Here is a 19,445-nt window from a genome sequence, read left to right as displayed (position 1 = left end):
CAGTTCTCTACAGTAACTGTAGAGGGTGATCATAATCAACGTTCCCATTTCAGAACAAACGGTAACTGGAAGGACAGTGCAGTGGAAGTCAGACAGAACTTTCAGAGCACCTTAGTGTCATGCATTTTTGAATTCCAGCATTTTAAGGCTACTGACAAGCACAGAAAGCAAGAGTTCCTTGAAAAGGGAAGAGACAATGATATGAAAATGATAAGATTCTCATTTAATTACCCTTAAAATACTGAACTTACTCGAGAATGCAGCACATCATCCTACAGTGCATTACAGCAAACAAGATTCTAAATGGTCTCAATTAACATAACACAAAGCAGAAAATTCTATACACTGAAATTATCTCAATGTGATAGACATTTTAAAAAGTTACAATAATCATTAAAAAGCTTTCAATAAAAAGTTTAAACACATTTCAGTTTCAAAAGAATATTTTGTACATTCTGGAAAAATATAACATTTACTTCACATAACTTGAAACATAAGTTATATTCTTTGTAGTATGTAAGCTTCCATTATTCATACATTCCCTCATATATTTTCTTTTAATACATCCTTTTCTGTGGATTGTACATCTAATGCAAAAGTATCGCTATTCTGAAGAAAAGCTTGTTTCTGCATTAGTTTCCTGAAAAGTCCATTTGGATTTGCAAGTAGTTCCTCATGTTTTCCACATTCAAGAATTTTACCCTGGCCAAGGACAGCGACAAAATCAGCATTCTGAATAGTAGACAGGCGATGAGCAATAATTAGGACTGTCCTCCCTTCCATCAGCCGGTCCAGAGCTTCCTGCACTAGATACTCATTTTCAGCGTCCAAAGCACTAGGAAGAAATGGGAAGTGGGGAGGGGAGAGAGGAGGATATTTGTTATTTTAAGGCAGGTTAGTTTTGTATGCATTAGTCTTATTTTGCCAGAACTGTAAACCCTTGCTATTGTTGGTAAAGATAAACCAACAGAACTGCAGGAAACTTTCGTGAGTATGCTTAGTGCACACATCCAAGTTGTAGGCATTACATATTCTCATATGCAAAAATATGCATGAATAAATAACACTAAATTAATTCAGTGGAAAAAAAATCTAAATTCTAGTGCAGCATAATAATCTCTCTTTTACACTAAGATCTTCATTTAAATTAAAGATACAAAAAACTTTAAGTAGATGTTTCAAGATCAAGTTACATATTACAAATTTAACGCCATGAAAGAATTCACCCCAGTGTACCAGCTATCCTTTCCACTTTGCATAAACAAGCTTTTATCACAGATCTCCTGACCAATTCACACATTCTAGAAAGCACGTTCTTTTTGTGGGAAGGGAAAAATAAGGGGCTAGATAATTTATGTAAGGGCATACAGAGAAGCAGGAAAGAAGAAGGAAAAAGAAGAAGGAAAAAGAAGAAGGAAAAAGAAGAAGGAAAAAGAAGAAGGAAAGAAAGAAAGGAAGGAGAAGACTTCCCAAATCTCACTTTTGCAGTTATTTCTATTTCTTTTCTTTCTTACCTTGTTGCTTCATCTAACAGAAGAATTTTAGGATTCTGAAGAAGAAAGTAAAATTGGTTATAATGATAATTAGGAAGAAGGAAAAAGAAGAAGGAAAAAGAAGAAGGAAAAAGAAGAAGGAAAAAGAAGAAGGAAAAAGAAGAAGGAAAAAGAAGAAGGAAAAAGAAGAAGGAAAAAGAAGAAGGAAAAAGAAGAAGGAAAAAGAAGAAGGAAAGAAAGAAAGGAAGGAGAAGACTTCCCAAATCTCACTTTTGCAGTTATTTCTATTTCTTTTCTTTCTTACCTTGTTGCTTCATCTAACAGAAGAATTTTAGGATTCTGAAGAAGAAAGTAAAATTGGTTATAATGATAATTAGGCAAGATCTGAATATGGATATCAATAGTGAACAGGATTCATACAGCTTGAAACTCCAAGTATGTGTACTTATTTAATCAAAAGAATTGAGCGTCATTTAAAGCATTACTTTTAAGAAGTCTGAATGGTAAGAGGACAAAACAGAAGCAACACACTTTCATCTTAAAATTTTGCAAACTATCTGAGAGATACAGACTATAGGTGGGAGTTGATTTTTAATGCATACTTGGCAGCACTGTGGTGAAAAGTTCAGTTTCCTATTTACTGCTCTTCCATGGATCTTTCACAGAGGCTCAGCTACTCTCTGCTTGTAGTCTGCTATATATGACTGTCTAGTAGCAAAAAATAACAGAAACCTACCAACAAACAGTATTTCACCCACAAAAGATATATCTAGTACTTAAGCAGCATTTAAGAACTCTTTGCAATTAAATAAAAAAAATTTAAAGTCATCAGCACTCAAATCCCTAAGAAGCCTCTTGTGAATTACAGTACATAATCCTAAATTGCTTGATGAAGTTGACAATAAAAGCTTCAGACTTTATCTGGAAGAAAAGGGATTCCACTGCACCCCCAAACAGATATGTATCTACTACTCATTCTTTTTTACCTTTCCCCCCACCCCCCCAAAAATAAAGTCTGTACTCCCATGAACTATATTTGACAGGAAATGCAATCAGTTTTTCAGCATTCATGGTAAGACAGAACTGGTTTCATGAAAAATTCCCAGTAATCTACCAGAATCGGGCACACTAGGATGCTACAGAGACCTGTGTGCCTTAACATCAGTCTAAGCTGGGTTCATCAAGGCTCAAAACTTCCAGCTGAGCATCAGCCACAAACTGCTCCCCTGTGAGGCACCGTGGCTGGCTGAACCAAACTCCCTGTCCTCCTCAAATCTGTGCAACACAGAGCCTGCCCTGAAGCTAGACCCATGCCAACCCCTGAAGACAAAAATGACACAACATTGTGCCTGAAACAGTATCTTGTCCCAAATCCAGATCAGGTCCCCTCAAAGCCAAGACAGGGCATTACAGGGCTAGTAAGCTGCAACTCAGAAAAATCAACCCATGAGTGACAGAGATCTGAACACAGAGACAGAAGCATCATATATGAATTTTTTAGCACCACATTCTTAAGGTCTTCCTTCATCCTTGACCTGGTCTTACGAAAGTGAGCCATTAATACAATGATTTACTGTCAGTCGTGGCAAGGACTACCAAAAAACATGACTGAAAGACAGGAGGAAACACCTAAGAAAATTGGTTTTAGTTAAACCACTCAGCCCTTTCAAACTTCCTCATTAATGTAAAAGATATAATTTTATTTTAAAAAACCTCCTCCTTTTTAACCTTTCCTGCCTCCCTACAAAGCTATTTGGGTGCGGGCTTACCTTAAGCAGAGCTCGAGCTATTGCAATTCGTTGCTTCTGTCCACCTGGGGGAAAAAGCTCAGTAAATTGAAATAGGAAACCAGATGTGAAGTAACTTCAATTGAATGCCTGAGCTGAGCAGAATTAAGCACATGTACTTTAGTTGGGGAATGGAGATGAAGGAGGGATTTTTTAATACTTACAGCAGGCTATAACACAAGAAAAAACTGGTAATAAAAAAAAAAAAAATTACTTCACTCTCTAGGATCAGGATTTTTAAAATAAGCAATATAAAGATGTACCTGAAAGCAAAATGCCTTTCTCTCCAACTACGGTGTCAAACTCTTTTGGAAAATCTCTGATAAAACTAGCAGCATTAGCTATTTCAGCAACTTTCTGAATCTGCTCTGCAGTCACAGTAGAAGGATCCTCTGCACCGTAGGCAATATTTTCAGCAATAGAACAGGAAAACAGAATCGGCTCCTGATAAATTAAAAAACATAAGTTATATAGTAGATCTGTAATTACACACATGTATTGTCTATATCTCAAATAACATAAATCCCACTTACAAGACCCAGCATTAATTTATTTTGTATCCATACAAAAGAATATGTAAGCTAGAGTTAATTGAATTAAAAACAAACAAATGAAAAAACTTCTCCTAACACCAAAATCGGCAGTGAAAAACAATTAAAAATCAAGTTGCTTTTTTAACTGATGAAACACAACAGAAACCTCAATTCCTAATATGTGAGGGAGAGTTCAGAAAGAGCTATTCGTCCAAACATCAGAGAACTTCCCTTTGTACTTTACTACATATCATCATTTACAACAATGATGATTCTTAACTTCTACACGGGTTTCATGGCATTTTGTGCATTTAATTTATATTAAAGCCTAAAACAGAGAAGAGGACTGGCAGATAGGACAAGTGATACACAGTGGGAGAATGTCTGAAACAAGGTAAATCTCCCCTTTATAAAACAGAGACACGCTATAGTACAAACACGAGTATGAATCTCCTACTGCTAACTCATGTGGAATACATACATTCAAAAAGAAAAGTGCTAATGTGCCCACAGGAAAATCATTTTTGCACAAAAGCTTTGGTGGCATTATTACATAAAGCAGATGTTTTGAAATGCAACTTATACCCTGTTATCCTTATGCTTTTAAGCAGGACATCAACCTAACAGTTAATTGCACTGTGAAGCATCCGGGGAGACGAGGGAAGGAACATATATATTTTCATTAATTGGTCAAACAGTTTATTTTTAAGAGACTATTGAACAAACTCTGTACTCCCAGAGTTTGGGGGTTGCTAGGGAGGGGGCACTACAAGAATAAGTGGCAACAGTGCTGTATTTTCATGCTTTCCTAATGGAATTGTGTTTGCATGGAAACAACACAGAGCACAGAAGGTCAGTTTTCAAACAGTTGTGTAAAATATGATTGTGTAACTTCCATTAATACCAAATGTGATTAAATGTTAAGCTCTGTGTTACTTTCTTCAACAAATCACAGCAAACATCAAGATGGTCATATCTATACAATTTGCAACAATGTAGTTTCCTGTCTCCACATGCACACTTTTCTTCTAAGCTAAAACTTTGAATCTCTGATTATTTAAAAAAACAGATTACAGAATAATGGGACTAGCTCCGAATACTTATTTTTAGAACAAAGCATGCACAACAGCAGTTATAGTGAGATGGAAGGATTTCACTGAGAAGCAAGATTATATAGTTTTAAGAAGAAGAAAAGTGAGGCACAGCTAGTTGATCACACAGAATTATTTCATTCACTTACAATTTTTTTTTTCTCCCTTACCTGACTCACTGTTCCAATCTGTGTCCTGAGCCACAGTGGATTTAACTGACGGATATCAAAACCATCAACAGTGATAGCACCTTAAATTAAGAAACAGTAAAGTCAGGTGTGTTTGACAAGTACTGGAAAGAGGCAGAAAGAACAGCTGAGAACGACGACCCCTGAGGAATCACATACTGGGGGATGAGAAATGCAAAGCTATGCAGGCATCACCACAAGGTAACCACACACCCCAGAGGGAAGCACGGTGCATCAGTGGAATACTCACATCGGGACCTCAAGCGCAGGAACTCTGACTGTTTATAAGGTGTATCTGAGATGCAAAGCATCAGTTGTCACGAATGAGAGCAACACATAAAACATACCTGAGGTAGGATCATACAGCCTCAGCAGAAGGGATACAATAGTCGATTTCCCTGTACCACTTGGGCCAACCAGAGCCATAACAGAGCCAGCTGGAATGGAAAGGCTAAAATCTTTGAAAATTGATGTTTCTGGACGTGTTGGATATGCAAACTCAACATCTTTGAATTCCAAAGCACCTCTGAATGTGTCTTTGCCTAATGTGATTCCCTCTGTATGACAAAGAAGAAAATACAGAAACATGAACAGAAACAAAAATCAGCTCAGCCCTCCTACAACTTGATGTACAGACACCCAAGAGAAATATCTATCTCCATGCTTAATCTAGGGATGGCTGCAAGCCACAATGCAGGACCACAGGGGTTATATTTCAGCCATGACTGAATCAGTGTGGTTCACCACTCATTCCTGAATGCAACTTCAGGTTGCTGACTAGCAGTGAACCTGTAGGCTACATACAGCAAGAGAGAGAATTTGCATCTTACTAATACTAACAACTAACTAGTTGTTCACTTCTAGTAGAATTAGCAGAATTTTTAAACATATTATAAAAAATTTGTCAATTAGGAGCAATGAAATAAAATGGCATTGTCGAGGGCCAAAGTCCCGTTGCCATAGAACACATGCTAGAAGATAAACATTGCAAATCACTTACTGCCCTTTCACCGAGCCACACAAGTCACCTGAAACACCCTTCCCTTTGGATAAGAGCAGTTCCCTCTCCACTACTAACTGGGTAGCTTTTAAGCAAAAGCTGTCACTGGAATAAAGCTGCTGCTAGGTTTGTTTCATTAATGGCCATTTTTTAGATTTATTTTTTTTTAAGCGGAAAATATATTTAATAAATTCAGGACAAGAGTGTATTCAAAGACCAGTCAGAGGCACAACTCTTAGGCAACAGTTCACTGAAACTAAAAATTCAGTTTGTGAAATACCATAACAAACCATCATGAAGGAATGATTGCCAAAGCTGAATAACACCAGCTTCTTCCTGGAGTGCAGCATTTGATTTAAACAATTATCTTAAGAGAATATCAGTACTAGAAAAAAGCATATAAATAGGTAAGACAAAGAAACACAATTTATTCAAGCCCTGTTAAATCCCAGCTACACATATCCATACATAGTTAACTCACTGGACAGTGGTTCTGCATTCCCAAAGGACAGAGTCTCACTGACAAAGCTCCTACCAGTATTGTGAAAACTGGCAGCACCAGAGCAGCACCCGAGCAGCGCTCGTTCATGCTAAAGACATGCAACTCAACCCCCTTAATTCTTTTCAGACACGGCACACAAGTGATCATTCATGCTAAAGACATGCAACTCAACCCCCTTAATTCTTTTCAGACACGGCACACAAGTAACCCTCAACTAGCCACAGCACATGGGAGCACATGTCCCCGTTTGGTTAAACAGTAACTGTGGACAGGAAACACGGACACCCAGCAGCAGCCATCAAGATTTCACTAGTCCTGCTGTTTCTAGAGCAAATAATAATTTTTTTTGCTTTTCTTTTTCCCAGATTCCCTCCTCTTCTCCAGTTTTCCAGTTTAATGGTAGTAGCACAAAAATGGCAAATGCAAGAGCATACAATTTCAGACTCCTTCCTTGACTTTAATCCATGGACATACACAGTGTAACTCCTTTGTTAGGTAAAAGCACAATGGTCTGTAAACCTCTCTTTGGGAAAACAAATCTATTTGCTAAATCCTGTGCTAGCAGCATAATCCTTACTGTTACCAAAGTAACAAGTAATCGCTTATCTTTATTCTCAGTTTCAGTTATTGCACAGTCTATTGCATGGCCTGAAACACTGACATCTACTGCAATACAGGAAGTCTGGTACCACAAGTCCTTCCTCTATATATTCCTGTAAAAAAAGCTAAATACAAGATTGTTCTTGTTTCTTGTTTGGATTCTAGATACAGGAAAAAAAGACATAATAATTTGTTCCCGAGATATTTGTTGTTGCCAACAACAGCTGAAGTTCTGTGAAAATAAAACATAAGAAGCCAAGAGAGTAGATGTTTCAGGTAGGTTTGGACAGTAGAGAAATAGTCTCCTGGTTTTACTGTCTGATGAGCCAGAAATCAGTTATAATTGGGTTTTAGGACAAATGTTTATATCCTTTCCTATGTATTTAGTTTATACTGAAAGTTAAAAGAAGATTTCTGTAAGCCTATGCTACATAGACATCTGAAACTTTGTCCAATTTATGTTTCATCTATAAAATAAATATTGTTTTCTGGATATCACTATTGGTGGGATTAAACAATGCAATATCTGCAGTGGGAAAGACAACTTCTGACCCAATATGACTGCTTACTCTGCACTAGTACCACTGTAAGGATGAAGACCACTGAAATAATCCAGATTACAAAAAAAAAATCAAATCCAAATGAAGAGGAAATCAACAGTTGCACTAGGTCTATGAAGGGCATTGCAAACTGCAGTGTGGCACTGGATGTCATGGCAGGAAGTTTAAGCCAGTTTAACTGCTAAGGACAAGAGCGTGTAGCTGTCTCTGTATCAGCCAGTTGGTGCTTACCTTTTGCATAAATGGCTGCTATTCTGGCTGCTACTCTACATCTGCCTCTATCCATCGGAGACAATATTGCTTTTCACTGCCTAAGTAAAGTCTATGCACATTGAAAAGCATCATACAGACAGGCTTGCAGCTGTGAAGAAAACTGAGACAGAGGCCAGACTGTGACTTGGTTTCCATCAGATTAAGAACTTGAAGAATTCCAGTGCAGGGAGACAGAAGCAGAACAGAAATTCAAAGCACAGCGTTTCAAAAGAACTGCTGTGCAGTAACCAACTCAAAAGACAAAACTCCAATTCTTTCTATGCTGCTGCAGCAAAGAAAGCCAGCAGGATGCTGGGTTGCATCAACAAGGGCATCACCTGCAGAGATAAAGAAGTCATCATCCCACTCTACTCAGCACTTGTCAGGCCACACCTGGAACACTCTGTTCAGTTTTGGTCCCTGCTATACAAGAAGATACAGACAGGCTGGAGAAGGTCCAGAGAAGGGCCACAAAGATGATGAAAGGACTGGGAAGCCTGCCAGGTGAGGAAAGGCTGAGAGATCTGGGTTTGTTCAGCCTTGAGAAAAGAAGGCTTAGGGGAGACCTTATCACCATGTTCCAGCATTTAAAGGGTGGCTACAAAGAGATGGAGACTCCCTTTGGACAAGGAGTCACATGGAGAAGAGGAGGGGTAATGGGTACAAGTTACTCCTGGGGGGATTCTGATTGGCCCCAAGAGGAAAATTTTTCACATTGAGGACAATCATCCACTGGAATAATCTCCCCAGGGAAGCGGTGGATTCCCCAACACTGGACACTTTTAAGGATTGGCTGGACAGGGCACTGGGCCGTCTTGTCTAGACTGTGCATTTGCCAAGAAAGGTTGGACCAGATGATCCTTGAGGTCCCTTCCAACCTGGTATTCTGTGATTCCTTAAAACCAGAGCTCACTCAAAAACTGTGTTAGGCCTGTTGGATGTTCTTTTCTGACCCTTTGTCTTAGAGCAGTCCCTACAAAGTTTCCAAATCAGAGAACCATATAAAGCTCAGAGAGAAACTAGTGTTGATAGCTCACCTGGATTCTGCTATATTGCATTTCTTAACCACACACAGTGCTGGTGAACACTCATATACGACTTTTGCTTAGTGGGATGCAGCTAATTAAATAAAACAGCAATTCAGACAGAAAGGATCTTCTACAAGCAGCTCACTGAACTACTTGGATGGATACGGGCAAATGCTGTTTATACAAAATATATTCAGTACTGGAAGGCGTTGTCTAGCTTCTGAACAATAAAGCTGTAAATAAGCTGTTGCTGACAATGTATTTTTATTTATTATATTTAAATATTATTAAATATTCTTAAAATATTTAATTATATTATTTCAAGAAATAAACACTATTAAATATAATTTTAATACTTACTAATTTTTTACCTTTTTTTTAAATGTTACTGCATTTAAATACTTTTTTAAAAGGCAGATTTATAGATGAAGTTATATCTTCTTTTTGGGATTTGACTGCTACATCAGCAAGCTTCCACAAAAAGGAAACTTCCATAAAAATCTAACACCTCTCAAAGGTTCTATAAACATACTGATAAAAACAGATGCGATTTCAAACTGACAAACCTGTACTTAGGCCTGAAGCAGCCCATCAAAAGAAATCAGATGTGAATGATTTGCCACAAAAATTTCTTGGTTCTCCTCACACTTCCAACACTGTCAAACTTGATTAATACAGGATTAGCTCCCCTTCAAAACCTCCTTGTTCAGATCCTCAGGACATTGCAGCTATATGAAAAACATTATGTCCATCTTACCAGGTCCAACACTCCACACTTCAGACTAGGAGACTGCCTAGTATGGCAGGCTGCTCATGCAGCAGAAGGCACATAGCTCCCTTACCCACAGGTAAATTAGGTAAGCCATGTGCTAGAGAGGCCCTTTGCCCCTCTAAAGAAGGGTGAAATGTGAGTTGTACTTCTGTGAGGAGAGAGCTGCAAATCATTCCAAAAGCAACACCTACTGTCCCTGCACATCCACACCCTCCCCAAGGACTCTCCAACTCTTCCTTCCTTTCATTCCCCAGTCATGCCTCCGTCCCCGACTCCTATGGCAGAAGGAACTCAAAAATTCAGTTTGTCATGTGCTGCTGAAAGGCCTTAAACTGTCTGTGCTTGCAAGTTAGGTTTCAAATCAACATGTCTTACTAAGGAACTGTTTTCATTGGATCAGCATGAACCGTTTAAGCTTGAGATATTCTTAATGAACACCTGGTTTCAAAGGCTTCTCTTTTCAGACTGCTAATTTCTTAGCTATTAGTGATGAGCATGGTAAACCTTTCAGTGGAAATATGAGATACAGCCATCTCAGAGCTCCTCCCTCCCCTCCTTTTTCTTCCTTCCACTCTTTACACTCTAAAGCTGATTCAAGAGAAAGTGGTGATGACAGCAAAGAAATATTCCAAGAAGCCAGAAATGAGCATATGCTCAGTCACGTAACTTTCAAACGGATATATTTAAAAGCATATTCTGAATTAATTACAGGAAAAACCCACCAAGTTTTCAACTTCTAAAATTACTGATTAAAGGAAATTTTCATCATCTGTTTCACAGTTAGGAAAAGTCAGAAGAATTACCACTGTATCTAGCTTCTTTCAAAAGAATGTAAGTCAGTACTACCTTTAAGTATTACACACATCCTTATGAAGTACTGGTGACCAATAAGAGAAAAATCAACCTATGAACAGTAACAAAACAAGGACCCACCATTAAATGGTAGTTGGGGCTTCCTTTCCATAAGTTCCCATAGACGTCCACCAGCACCTAATCCTTTCATGAGCTCAGAATAAAAGGAACTTAGACCTAAACAAAAAGCGGAACAGTATTAAGCATCCATATGGAATGGAAGACATAAAATTTGCATTATACTTTTCATCACCAGCACTGAAGCATCAGATGTGTAGGGGATCTTCTATTTCAGCACACTATCAAACATGCTGACTTAAATCTAGTCTCACTTGAGAGCTACCAATAGCCATTATTCAGCATTCTTATTTATATCTGTAAAACAAATCATTAGGAAGAAAAAAGAAGATAACATTAATACACTTAAGCTTGTGTATACTCAAAAGCAAAGCAACACTTTTTCATTCATCCATCAGGAAGAACAGATAAATAGCTTTGCATTTATCTGTTATAATAGCAGCTATATTTTCAAAATCATTCAGTAGAACAGAGCACTCGGAACACCCTACTTTGTCAGACAGGGTTACACCACTACAGGGGAACCTGGCTGAGTAAGCCACAGGGGAGGGCCAGCACAAAACCCAAGGCTGAACTGACACTTGAGAAGCTATGTTGAGAATGGACAATGTAAAGAAATATGTCTCCCAAGTCAGCATGCTTCAAACATTACTGGAGAAAGCAAAAGCTAAGGACAAGGCCTGTATATAATACTGGGTCCCAGCTCTTAGCAATTGTGTAAGTCATCTTGGAGCGGGCCTGGCTGAAGGGCTTTCCAGGTGAAATAAACACAGAAACCAACCTTGAACCAAAAAAGGAGTAAGACATAAATATAAAATGTATTATTTCTTCATTTTTGTGTGTCTTTCAAAATAAGAGCAACCAATTTAAAAATCTCAGAATTCCAACAGAGTAAACATACAGAATAAACCACTTCCACCTTAAAATGCATATAGTGTTAAGAGTGATTTCATTCAGGAGGGCAGGAAACCCAAGGTGTACTAAAATAAGTTTACTGGTTTATTCTTGCAGAGCAACAGGCCCAGTACAAGGTCATGACTCTGCAAGTGTAGGCAGGGCATTTCGTCATGCTGCTGCTGAGGACTGCTGAAAGCTTGCAACACAAGGCACTAGCCATGGTGAGAAGCTGTCTGCTTGGAAAAAGAACCAAATCATCTACATCCTAGAGCAGGGCACAGGGGAGAAGGCATGAGCCTCCCAGAGCACCCTGAAACTGAAACGCTGAGGTTTGTAAATTCACAACCCCTCATAAAAAAAGCATTATATAATTTGGACAAGAAATATTAATTAGAAAATGGTTTTAATGTTCATAACCCGTGTTCAGTGTTTGGTAGAAAACACAGCAAACTGTTAAAACAAAAAGGGATAAAGTCCCAAATTATGCAGTGAACTTCACAGTTCATTGCATGAATTCCAACATATACTGATGATGACATATACCGAGCAGATTTAGCACTTCAAAGATTTATATGCCTTGTTGGCATCAAGGAATGCAGGCCTCTAGAGGCAAGACACCTTTACTTCAGACTCCTCATGAGAATGGGCTCTGTGCAGAACTGTGTTATTCAATAGTCTTAAGTATTTGATAATTCAAAAAGCTGGTTTTATAGCAAATAGAAGTTCATTCGGTGACATTTTATCAATGCTTCTAACCTTACTTTTCATTTGTTTAACATTAAATTAATGTCTTATGTTTTCAAAGTGCCAGGTATCTGTCTGCTGACCAAACTTGGATTATTTAAGCAGAGAAGAAAGGGTTTTGGTAGTTGGAATGGGTGCCACTGGAATTTTTATATTCAAGGAAGCAGGTTTTGTGAATTTTGCCCTCAGGCACATCTTTGTGCTTCCCACGATATCAGGCTTAGTCTTAGAAGAGCAGAGATGAGCTGCACTGCCCTGACAGTCTATCAGGAGTAACAGACTCATTTTAAAGAACCCTTCCAGTCAGCTGCCAAACTTCAAAGTACCTTATCTTCATTTTTGCCTGTATGTAGTAGTGAAGACTGCTCTGTCAAAAAGATGATCAGTTTGTTTCTGGGCCAGTAGATTACAGAGTCTGAGCTTCAAGGAGGAGTCAGTCAGTAAGAAAAAACAAAAGGTTAGCACCAGAGTGTAGTGTTCTGCTGGCACCTTGTTTACTCTTCCAGCTCAAGACACTCTATACTGAATTAGAGCTAAATTGTACATGCCTTTCTAAATATAAAATGTTTAATACAGACCCACATATTTTGTTAAAAATATAATACCAGTATTATTTCTTTACACAATATACCAAATATCTTAATTTAGTCCCAAAGAAAATTAAAGTAATATGTATCTGTCACACACACACACACTGAAAAAATAACCTCTGTATTCCTTTGGGAAAATGGAAGGCTTGTGTTAGGTTATAAATGATTATTTTCATTAACTCTTCAGAAAAAAAATTAAAATGTATGATTGTCCTGGTTTTGCTTCTTGGGAAGATCACTGGGAAGACACTTTTCAAGAAAGCTGGATCTTTTAAGAGCTTCTTCCCTCCTGCCCCCATACTGACTGTAATGCTTTGAAGTGGAGAAAATCTAATTTCTCATTCCATACCTCCAATGCTTACTCCAACCCAGAAAGCATACATTAGGAAAGATGAGAGTTCACCAACTGTCATGTAGGCACTGCCCATTAGTAATCCTCCTTTGTATAAGACTGATAGGACAATTAAGTTTCCAGAAAGTCCAGTCTAAGGAAAAAGAGGAAAAAGCAGATTTTGTCACATGCATCTTAAATTTCATCCTCTAAAATGTTTCAGAATTTTCCTTCTAATAAAGGAATTTCCATACTATGGGTATCTAGATTTTTAGAGGACTAAGTTAAATCTGAACAAAACCAATTCTAAAGCAAACCAAGCCAACAGCCAGAAATGCAGTGGCACTGCACAGCACTATCCAACAACCATTCAAAAAGCAAGGAGCACTTTTTCATTTTGTTTTGGGTTGGTTTTTTTTCCAAGACTGAAAGGAACACCCAGTATTATTCTCAACCATCAGTAAAGGAGAAGAGTTGATAGTCTGCAGTTATGTTGCAGTTTTAGAATACTCTTTAAGCAAACTCACTCCTAGCTGTTATGGAAAAATGCAATCCCACCCTCCCGCCTGACCTGTGCTCTCCCCAGCTTCCTCTGCATGATTGCACACCTCATCAGGAAGCCAAACCTGTGAAACGCTGAGGGTGGGTGAGGGAAAGTTTCCACTGGTTTAGTTCCCTGAATAGGAGGTATGGCCTCAGATAAACAGTACCAAGCTACGGGGTGTGGGGCAGAAATAGAAGCTTAAACTGGTTTTATCTTGAAGTGCAGTTTCACAGCAATTTAGAATGATTTAAGTCCAGTTTTCCCACAGTTTTACGTAGGTTCAACTTACACGCAATTTATTTATTTGCAGATTTATAAGCACCCTCATGAACTGTAAAATAATTGACACTTGGCATAACGTGGTTGGTTTACTTTCATCAAAATATACTTACTGCTCCAAAGAAGCCTGCCCGAGCTAGTGCCTCTTTTTTAGCCAGCTGCAGCACATAATCAACTTTATTTGTATACTTCTCCATTTCAGCCACTTCTTGCCCAAAAGCTCGAACTGTTCTTATGTTTCCAATACGCTCTTCAGCTAACTACATTAAAGCAAAGAACAAAACAAATACACACATACACACAATTTGGAATGTTCATATTACAGAACATTTGAAAGTTAAACCACTATCACTACACTAATCTTCAAATACATTCTTTTGAATACCACTGGAAAATTTCTCATGCCCTCCTCCTACCTCCACCCCCTTTTTTTCTTAAAATTGTATTAAATTAAGAGTAAACTGCATGCCCAGGCAGTTTAAAAAGAACTTCAAGATTGCCTTGACTTAAGTGCCAGTAGAGGAAGAAAAACATAAAAGCAGGGTTAAAAAAAATCCCTTAATTTGATGTGAACAACATACATAAGAAAATTACTAATCACAATAACTTGCAATAACAGGGTGGGGAGGGAAAAAATAAAGAATATTCTATTCTACACTAAATCATGCAAGAAAGACTGCAGTTATTTCCTGAAACAATTCCAATCCTTTGATCAAAGCAACACTGGGAATTAATTTAGCTCAACTACTAATGTCCCATTTCAACTCAGTATTTTATTTTAAATTCTAAACAGCAAAGTATTAATTCTAAAATTACCTCAATTGTAACCAATTAGACAAAGTTGTTAACAGACACTGTGATGGTCTTACAAAAAATAAGGCCTCCTTTTGTGAGTAGAAATACGATATAAAAATATAATTCTCCTTCCTCCATCCCCCATTTAACCTGAAAATTTGAATAGAACACTAAAATTGCTTGTTCATGCAAAGTCCCACACCTGGTTTACAAAGGCACGAGCTTCCCTTCAACACAGGTTGAAGAAGATAAACAGAAAAGGGCTAATCTTCCTTCTGCACAGTCAGTTTACCTAAGTCTTATATAGGACATCACAAGCTTCAAACAGCCAACAACTGTGGCTATTTTAACTAAGTCTTTCCTAATTATATTTCTAAGCATTTTAATGATGTTTCCTCACCCTCAGCCTCTGAGAAAAAGGTCACAATCGTTACTATTTCTCTGATAGTGCTTTGCAATATTTCAGTGCAGTCTGCAAACACAATGAACAACAGCCTCTCCTCTACAACAGTCTCTTTAGAAACACCAGCTTCCTCTACTTTCCTCCCAAATATCTGGGTATGTGCCGAGATACCCAGACAAGTTTAAAAAATGTCAAGCCTCATAAACATTAAAGAGCTGTCAAAAAAGTCAAACATCAAGGATTCGTTCCAGAGAAGGACTTGCTTGCAAAGTTTCCTTAAAAGATGGTTCCAACTAGGATGCTTCTGATGGCTTCAAACTCATAACTATAGTTGAAGGAAAGTGTTTTTCAAATCCAGGTACCTAATTACACAGGACTTCATAGGCTGATTTTTTTAATACTCTCACACAGCTAAAGAATAATCTCCTTATCCTTCCCTACATTTCCAAATTCTAAAGGCCTGGTACCCCCACATTATATTGCTGTGGACAGCTCTTTACAAAGCTTGGTTGTTTTTGAGCTCTATGAATAAGTGCTACTGAAGTTTACCTTTCATACTGTTCAGGTGCAGAACTACAGGCTCAGCATGGCTTAGGGCAATGAACAGTACAATTATCTTCAGAAGATCTGTAACTTCAGAGATATTAACCTAAATACACTAGAGCAATTCTGAAGTTAACGACTAATTGTCTGTTAAGAGATTACCTGTGTTGCTTCTGCAAGAGAATCTTGGGTCATTTTAGTAAGCTTTCGCAAGTATCTTCCATAAATCACAGCCAGGACAGCCAAGGGTGGCACAACGCTCAGAACAAATGCAGCAAGGCTAGGAGACACAAAGAACTAGAAGAAAAAGGTATGTGTCAGGGGTTAGCATTCAGATTAAAAACAGCCCACTGGAGTACTCAAGTGCAAGTTCCCTCACTAGAGTTTTCTAAAACTAGTAGGATTGTAATTTAGTGCTGCCATGCTTTCATTTATCATGTTTTATTTCTTCCAGGCAAAACATCCATTCCTCCACAGCATTTGGGGAATGTATCCCACAGTTAGAACAAAGGATTATAAGCAAAGGGGCCTGGATTTAATTTCTAGCTTTCTCACTGGTTCACTGTGTGGTCTTAGCCAAGTATCTGAACCTGCCAGTAAACAGGCCTACCAGGAAATCTCTTGGGGATGCTGAAAGACATAAGCTATTATATAGTTTCTAAAGCGCTTTCACAACTTTTAAATAGATGGTGTAATACAAAAGTTTGACTGGAGAAATATCATACGGTACTTCCAGGTAACTAACGAACAGATGGAGTCACCAGCGTTCCCTAACACCCACGGACGCTCATAACCTGGAATAAGGGATTTAATTGACTGCTGCAAAACCTTATCCCTCATAACAACAATCATCATCAAAGCTCCTAAATAGATTCTTTTCATAAGATTTATTGAAATTAGCTTTAATGTGTTTCCACTTCATCTTGCTCTCTGTATTCAAAACAGAAAAATCTCCAGAAAAAGTCCACAAGCCCACATTTACTTAACGGACAGACTTTATTTCATAGTAATCTCTTCTTTCTGGGCAAGCTTTTATTGTTCACCTTTTAACATTGCATCATGGCAGCATTTTTGAGCAGGATGCCTTACATAAAGTTATTCCAGTTAATCTATGGTAACATAAAACCTTAGGCTCTAATTGCTTCGATAAATACAAAAATGCATAATTCTTATCAGTGACGAAGTATTAAAGCTTTAAAGCTTCATAGTGGAAACTCTTAACAGATTGTAATAACGTCATTCTTGGAAGTTTATTTTTATGAGGAGACTTTTTCCTATCTGTTTTTAACTCCAGATAGATAGCAGAAATTACCATACTTTAATTTAAGATAATTGCCACCAATGTATCTTTTATCAGATAAACATAACAAAATTAATGCCAAAGAAAGCACCAAGCGAAGTCAGATTTTTATGTAAACCAGCTGACCACCAAGGAATATTAACTGATGCACTACACTGAAGCCTTCATTAACACGATTCCTATCTAAATATACTCTTTACTGACAGACTAAAGCAGAAAGACTACCACTTGTAAAAATCCTCAGCAGCAATTTGATACTCAGTGCTGCTTTTGCTCACCTAGGCTTTAGCCAGAATAAACTCAATTCAATTATTTTTACATCAGGCCACTCACACCCTATTTTACCTACAGTGATGGGAACGCTGTCACTGATTTTAAAATCTTTAATAAGAATAAAGTTATTTGCCTCCTGTACTTTGCTTGATAAATTTGGGCAGTAGTTGATTTCAAACCCTCATTCTCTGTATTTTGGCTTTTGAGTAAACATCAAGTGGCTTACAGGCACATCATCCATTGCAATGTAATACTTAACAGTTACTGCAGATAACCAGTGAAATACACTTGTATCCAAGAACACACAACAGTTTCTGGACAGAATCACACTCACTTATTACCTGACAGAACTGAAACAAACTTGAAACTACAAGTGACAAGCAAGGAAGAGACCACCATACCATCATTCCAACCCCAACAGATGCTTGTGCTCCTGCTCTGAGCCCATCTGAAAGGTTTTCAGTCACTGAGCGGCCCAAGAGGGCTGTATCTGAAGATAAGCGGTTTATCAGCTCTCCTGTTCTGGTCTTGTCAAAGAAAGCCATTTCTTGCTTCAGAATAGAAGAGAACATGGTCGTTCTCAAATGTTTCACAATTCTTTGTCCTGTCAGAAACAGAAGCCAGTCAAGCATGGCACACAAGACTTTACACAGACTCCAACAATATAAAAATCACAGGATTATGCAGCACTGAACAAGTCACATTAGAGAGTTTTAATAAACCAGAAGAGAGTGAGCTTTAAGATGTCATGTAACAGTAAATAAAAATGAAGAGCTATTCCAGCATACTTATCTTTGCACTATTAATTTACCTTTGATCTGGTAAAAAAACCTACTGATTCCAAGAGGATCTCTTAGCCAGTGCCAAGAATTTATTTCAGATCATTAGATATCCTGACTCTGTGAAAAAAAGATGACTGTCAGTACTACTTTTTGCTTCTGTTTTTACCTGCAGTCTGCATGAGGTAGACACGAGTAGCATTAGCAGCAGCACCACATAAAAAGATTCCACTCAGCAAGGCACACAGGCTGGTCAGGCTGTCAGTGAAGTCTTCACTAGGGTTTGTATAAATAATGTCAATGACTTTCCCCAGAAAGAAAGGGGCTGACATGGTAATGACACTGGAAACTGCCAGAAAGCCAACAGCAGCTGTAAATCAACAAAGAAAAGGAAAGGATAATTATTATGGATTTGCAAGATCACTTATAGTACATATGAAATCATTTTTCACTTGAAATTTCTATTAAGCTTGCAAGTGCCAGTATTAAATAATCAGCTTTCTTTTAGGTTCGGTTCTGAATGGGCTATTTTAAGTCACTGTATAAATTAACTTAGGCAAGGTACATTTTTAAGATCCTGAAAGCCTCTGTATGCAATCACAGTCCTGGAATTGCTTATCCTGTCTAGACTTCCACATCACCATCCAAGGTTAACTTTTCACAGATGTCACCCTTAGAGAGCATTAACAGTTACCAAATTTTCCATATCTCACGCACAATCCTTCAGCTCCTGTTTGTTTTGGGTTTTATTCATAGAATCATAGAATGGTTTGGGTTGGAAGGGATCTTAAAGATCATCTAATTCCAACCCCCCTGCCATGGTGGGGACACCCCTCACTAGACCAGGTTGCTCAAAGCCTCACCCAACCTGGTCTTGAACGCTTCCAGGGAGGGGCATCCACAGCTTCTCTGGGAAACCTGTTCCAGTGTCTGACCACTCTCACAGTGAAGAATTTCTTCCTAATATCCAATCTAAACCTACCCTCTTCCAGTTTAGAGCCATTTCCCCTTGTTCTGTCACGAACTGTCCTTATGAAAAATCCCTCCCCAGCTTTCTTGTAGCCCCTTCAGGTACTGGAAGCCACTATAAGATCTCCCCTGAGCCTTCTCTTTTCCAGGCTGAACAGCCCCAACTCTTTCAGCCTGTCCTCATAGGAGAGGTGCTCCAGCCCACGGATCATCCTCGTGGCCTTCTCTGGACTTGTTCTAACTGGCCCATGTCTCTCTTGTG

The 19,445-nt window shown here is 38.3% G+C and overlaps 1 protein-coding gene across 1 annotated transcript; it reads right to left on the bottom strand.

Annotated features, from left to right (window-relative positions):
- Nucleotides 1–227: 227 nt before the first annotated feature.
- On the bottom strand, nt 228–18,582 carry ABCB10 (ATP binding cassette subfamily B member 10). Its single transcript, XM_029083752.1, has 12 exons — nt 18,384–18,582; nt 17,837–18,039; nt 16,025–16,159; nt 14,235–14,381; nt 13,317–13,452; nt 10,740–10,835; nt 5,440–5,649; nt 5,075–5,154; nt 3,544–3,724; nt 3,263–3,306; nt 1,798–1,832; nt 228–835 (listed from the first exon to the last, which is right to left on the bottom strand). The coding sequence occupies exons 1-12, from the start codon at nt 18,544–18,546 to the stop codon at nt 544–546; spliced, it is 1,722 nt and encodes a 573-aa protein (XP_028939585.1). The 5' UTR covers nt 18,547–18,582; the 3' UTR covers nt 228–543.
- Between the last annotated feature and the right edge of the window lie 863 nt (nt 18,583–19,445).

This window comes from Antrostomus carolinensis, unplaced genomic scaffold (assembly GCF_000700745.2).
Source record: "Antrostomus carolinensis isolate BGI_N321 unplaced genomic scaffold, ASM70074v2 scaffold5072, whole genome shotgun sequence".
Classification (NCBI taxonomy): Eukaryota; Metazoa; Chordata; class Aves; order Caprimulgiformes; family Caprimulgidae; genus Antrostomus; species Antrostomus carolinensis.
The sequence above is the reverse complement of the archived record's forward strand: the minus strand, read 5'-3'. Positions and strand labels throughout refer to the sequence as shown.

Bases quoted from the DNA above. Each gene is read 5' to 3' on its own strand.
- ABCB10 (XM_029083752.1), bottom strand. From the start codon at position 18,546: ATGTCAGCCCCTTTCTTTCTGGGGAAAGTCATTGACATTATTTATACA. The intron at 16,160-17,836 runs GTATGGTGGTCT...TTTTTCTTCTAG, and splicing joins CTGTTGGGGTTGGAATGATG to TTCTTTGTGTCTCCTAGCCT. The intron at 10,836-13,316 runs GTATGGAATGAG...CTTTTTGTTTAG, and splicing joins GGTTGGAGTAAGCATTGGAG to GTCTAAGTTCCTTTTATTCT.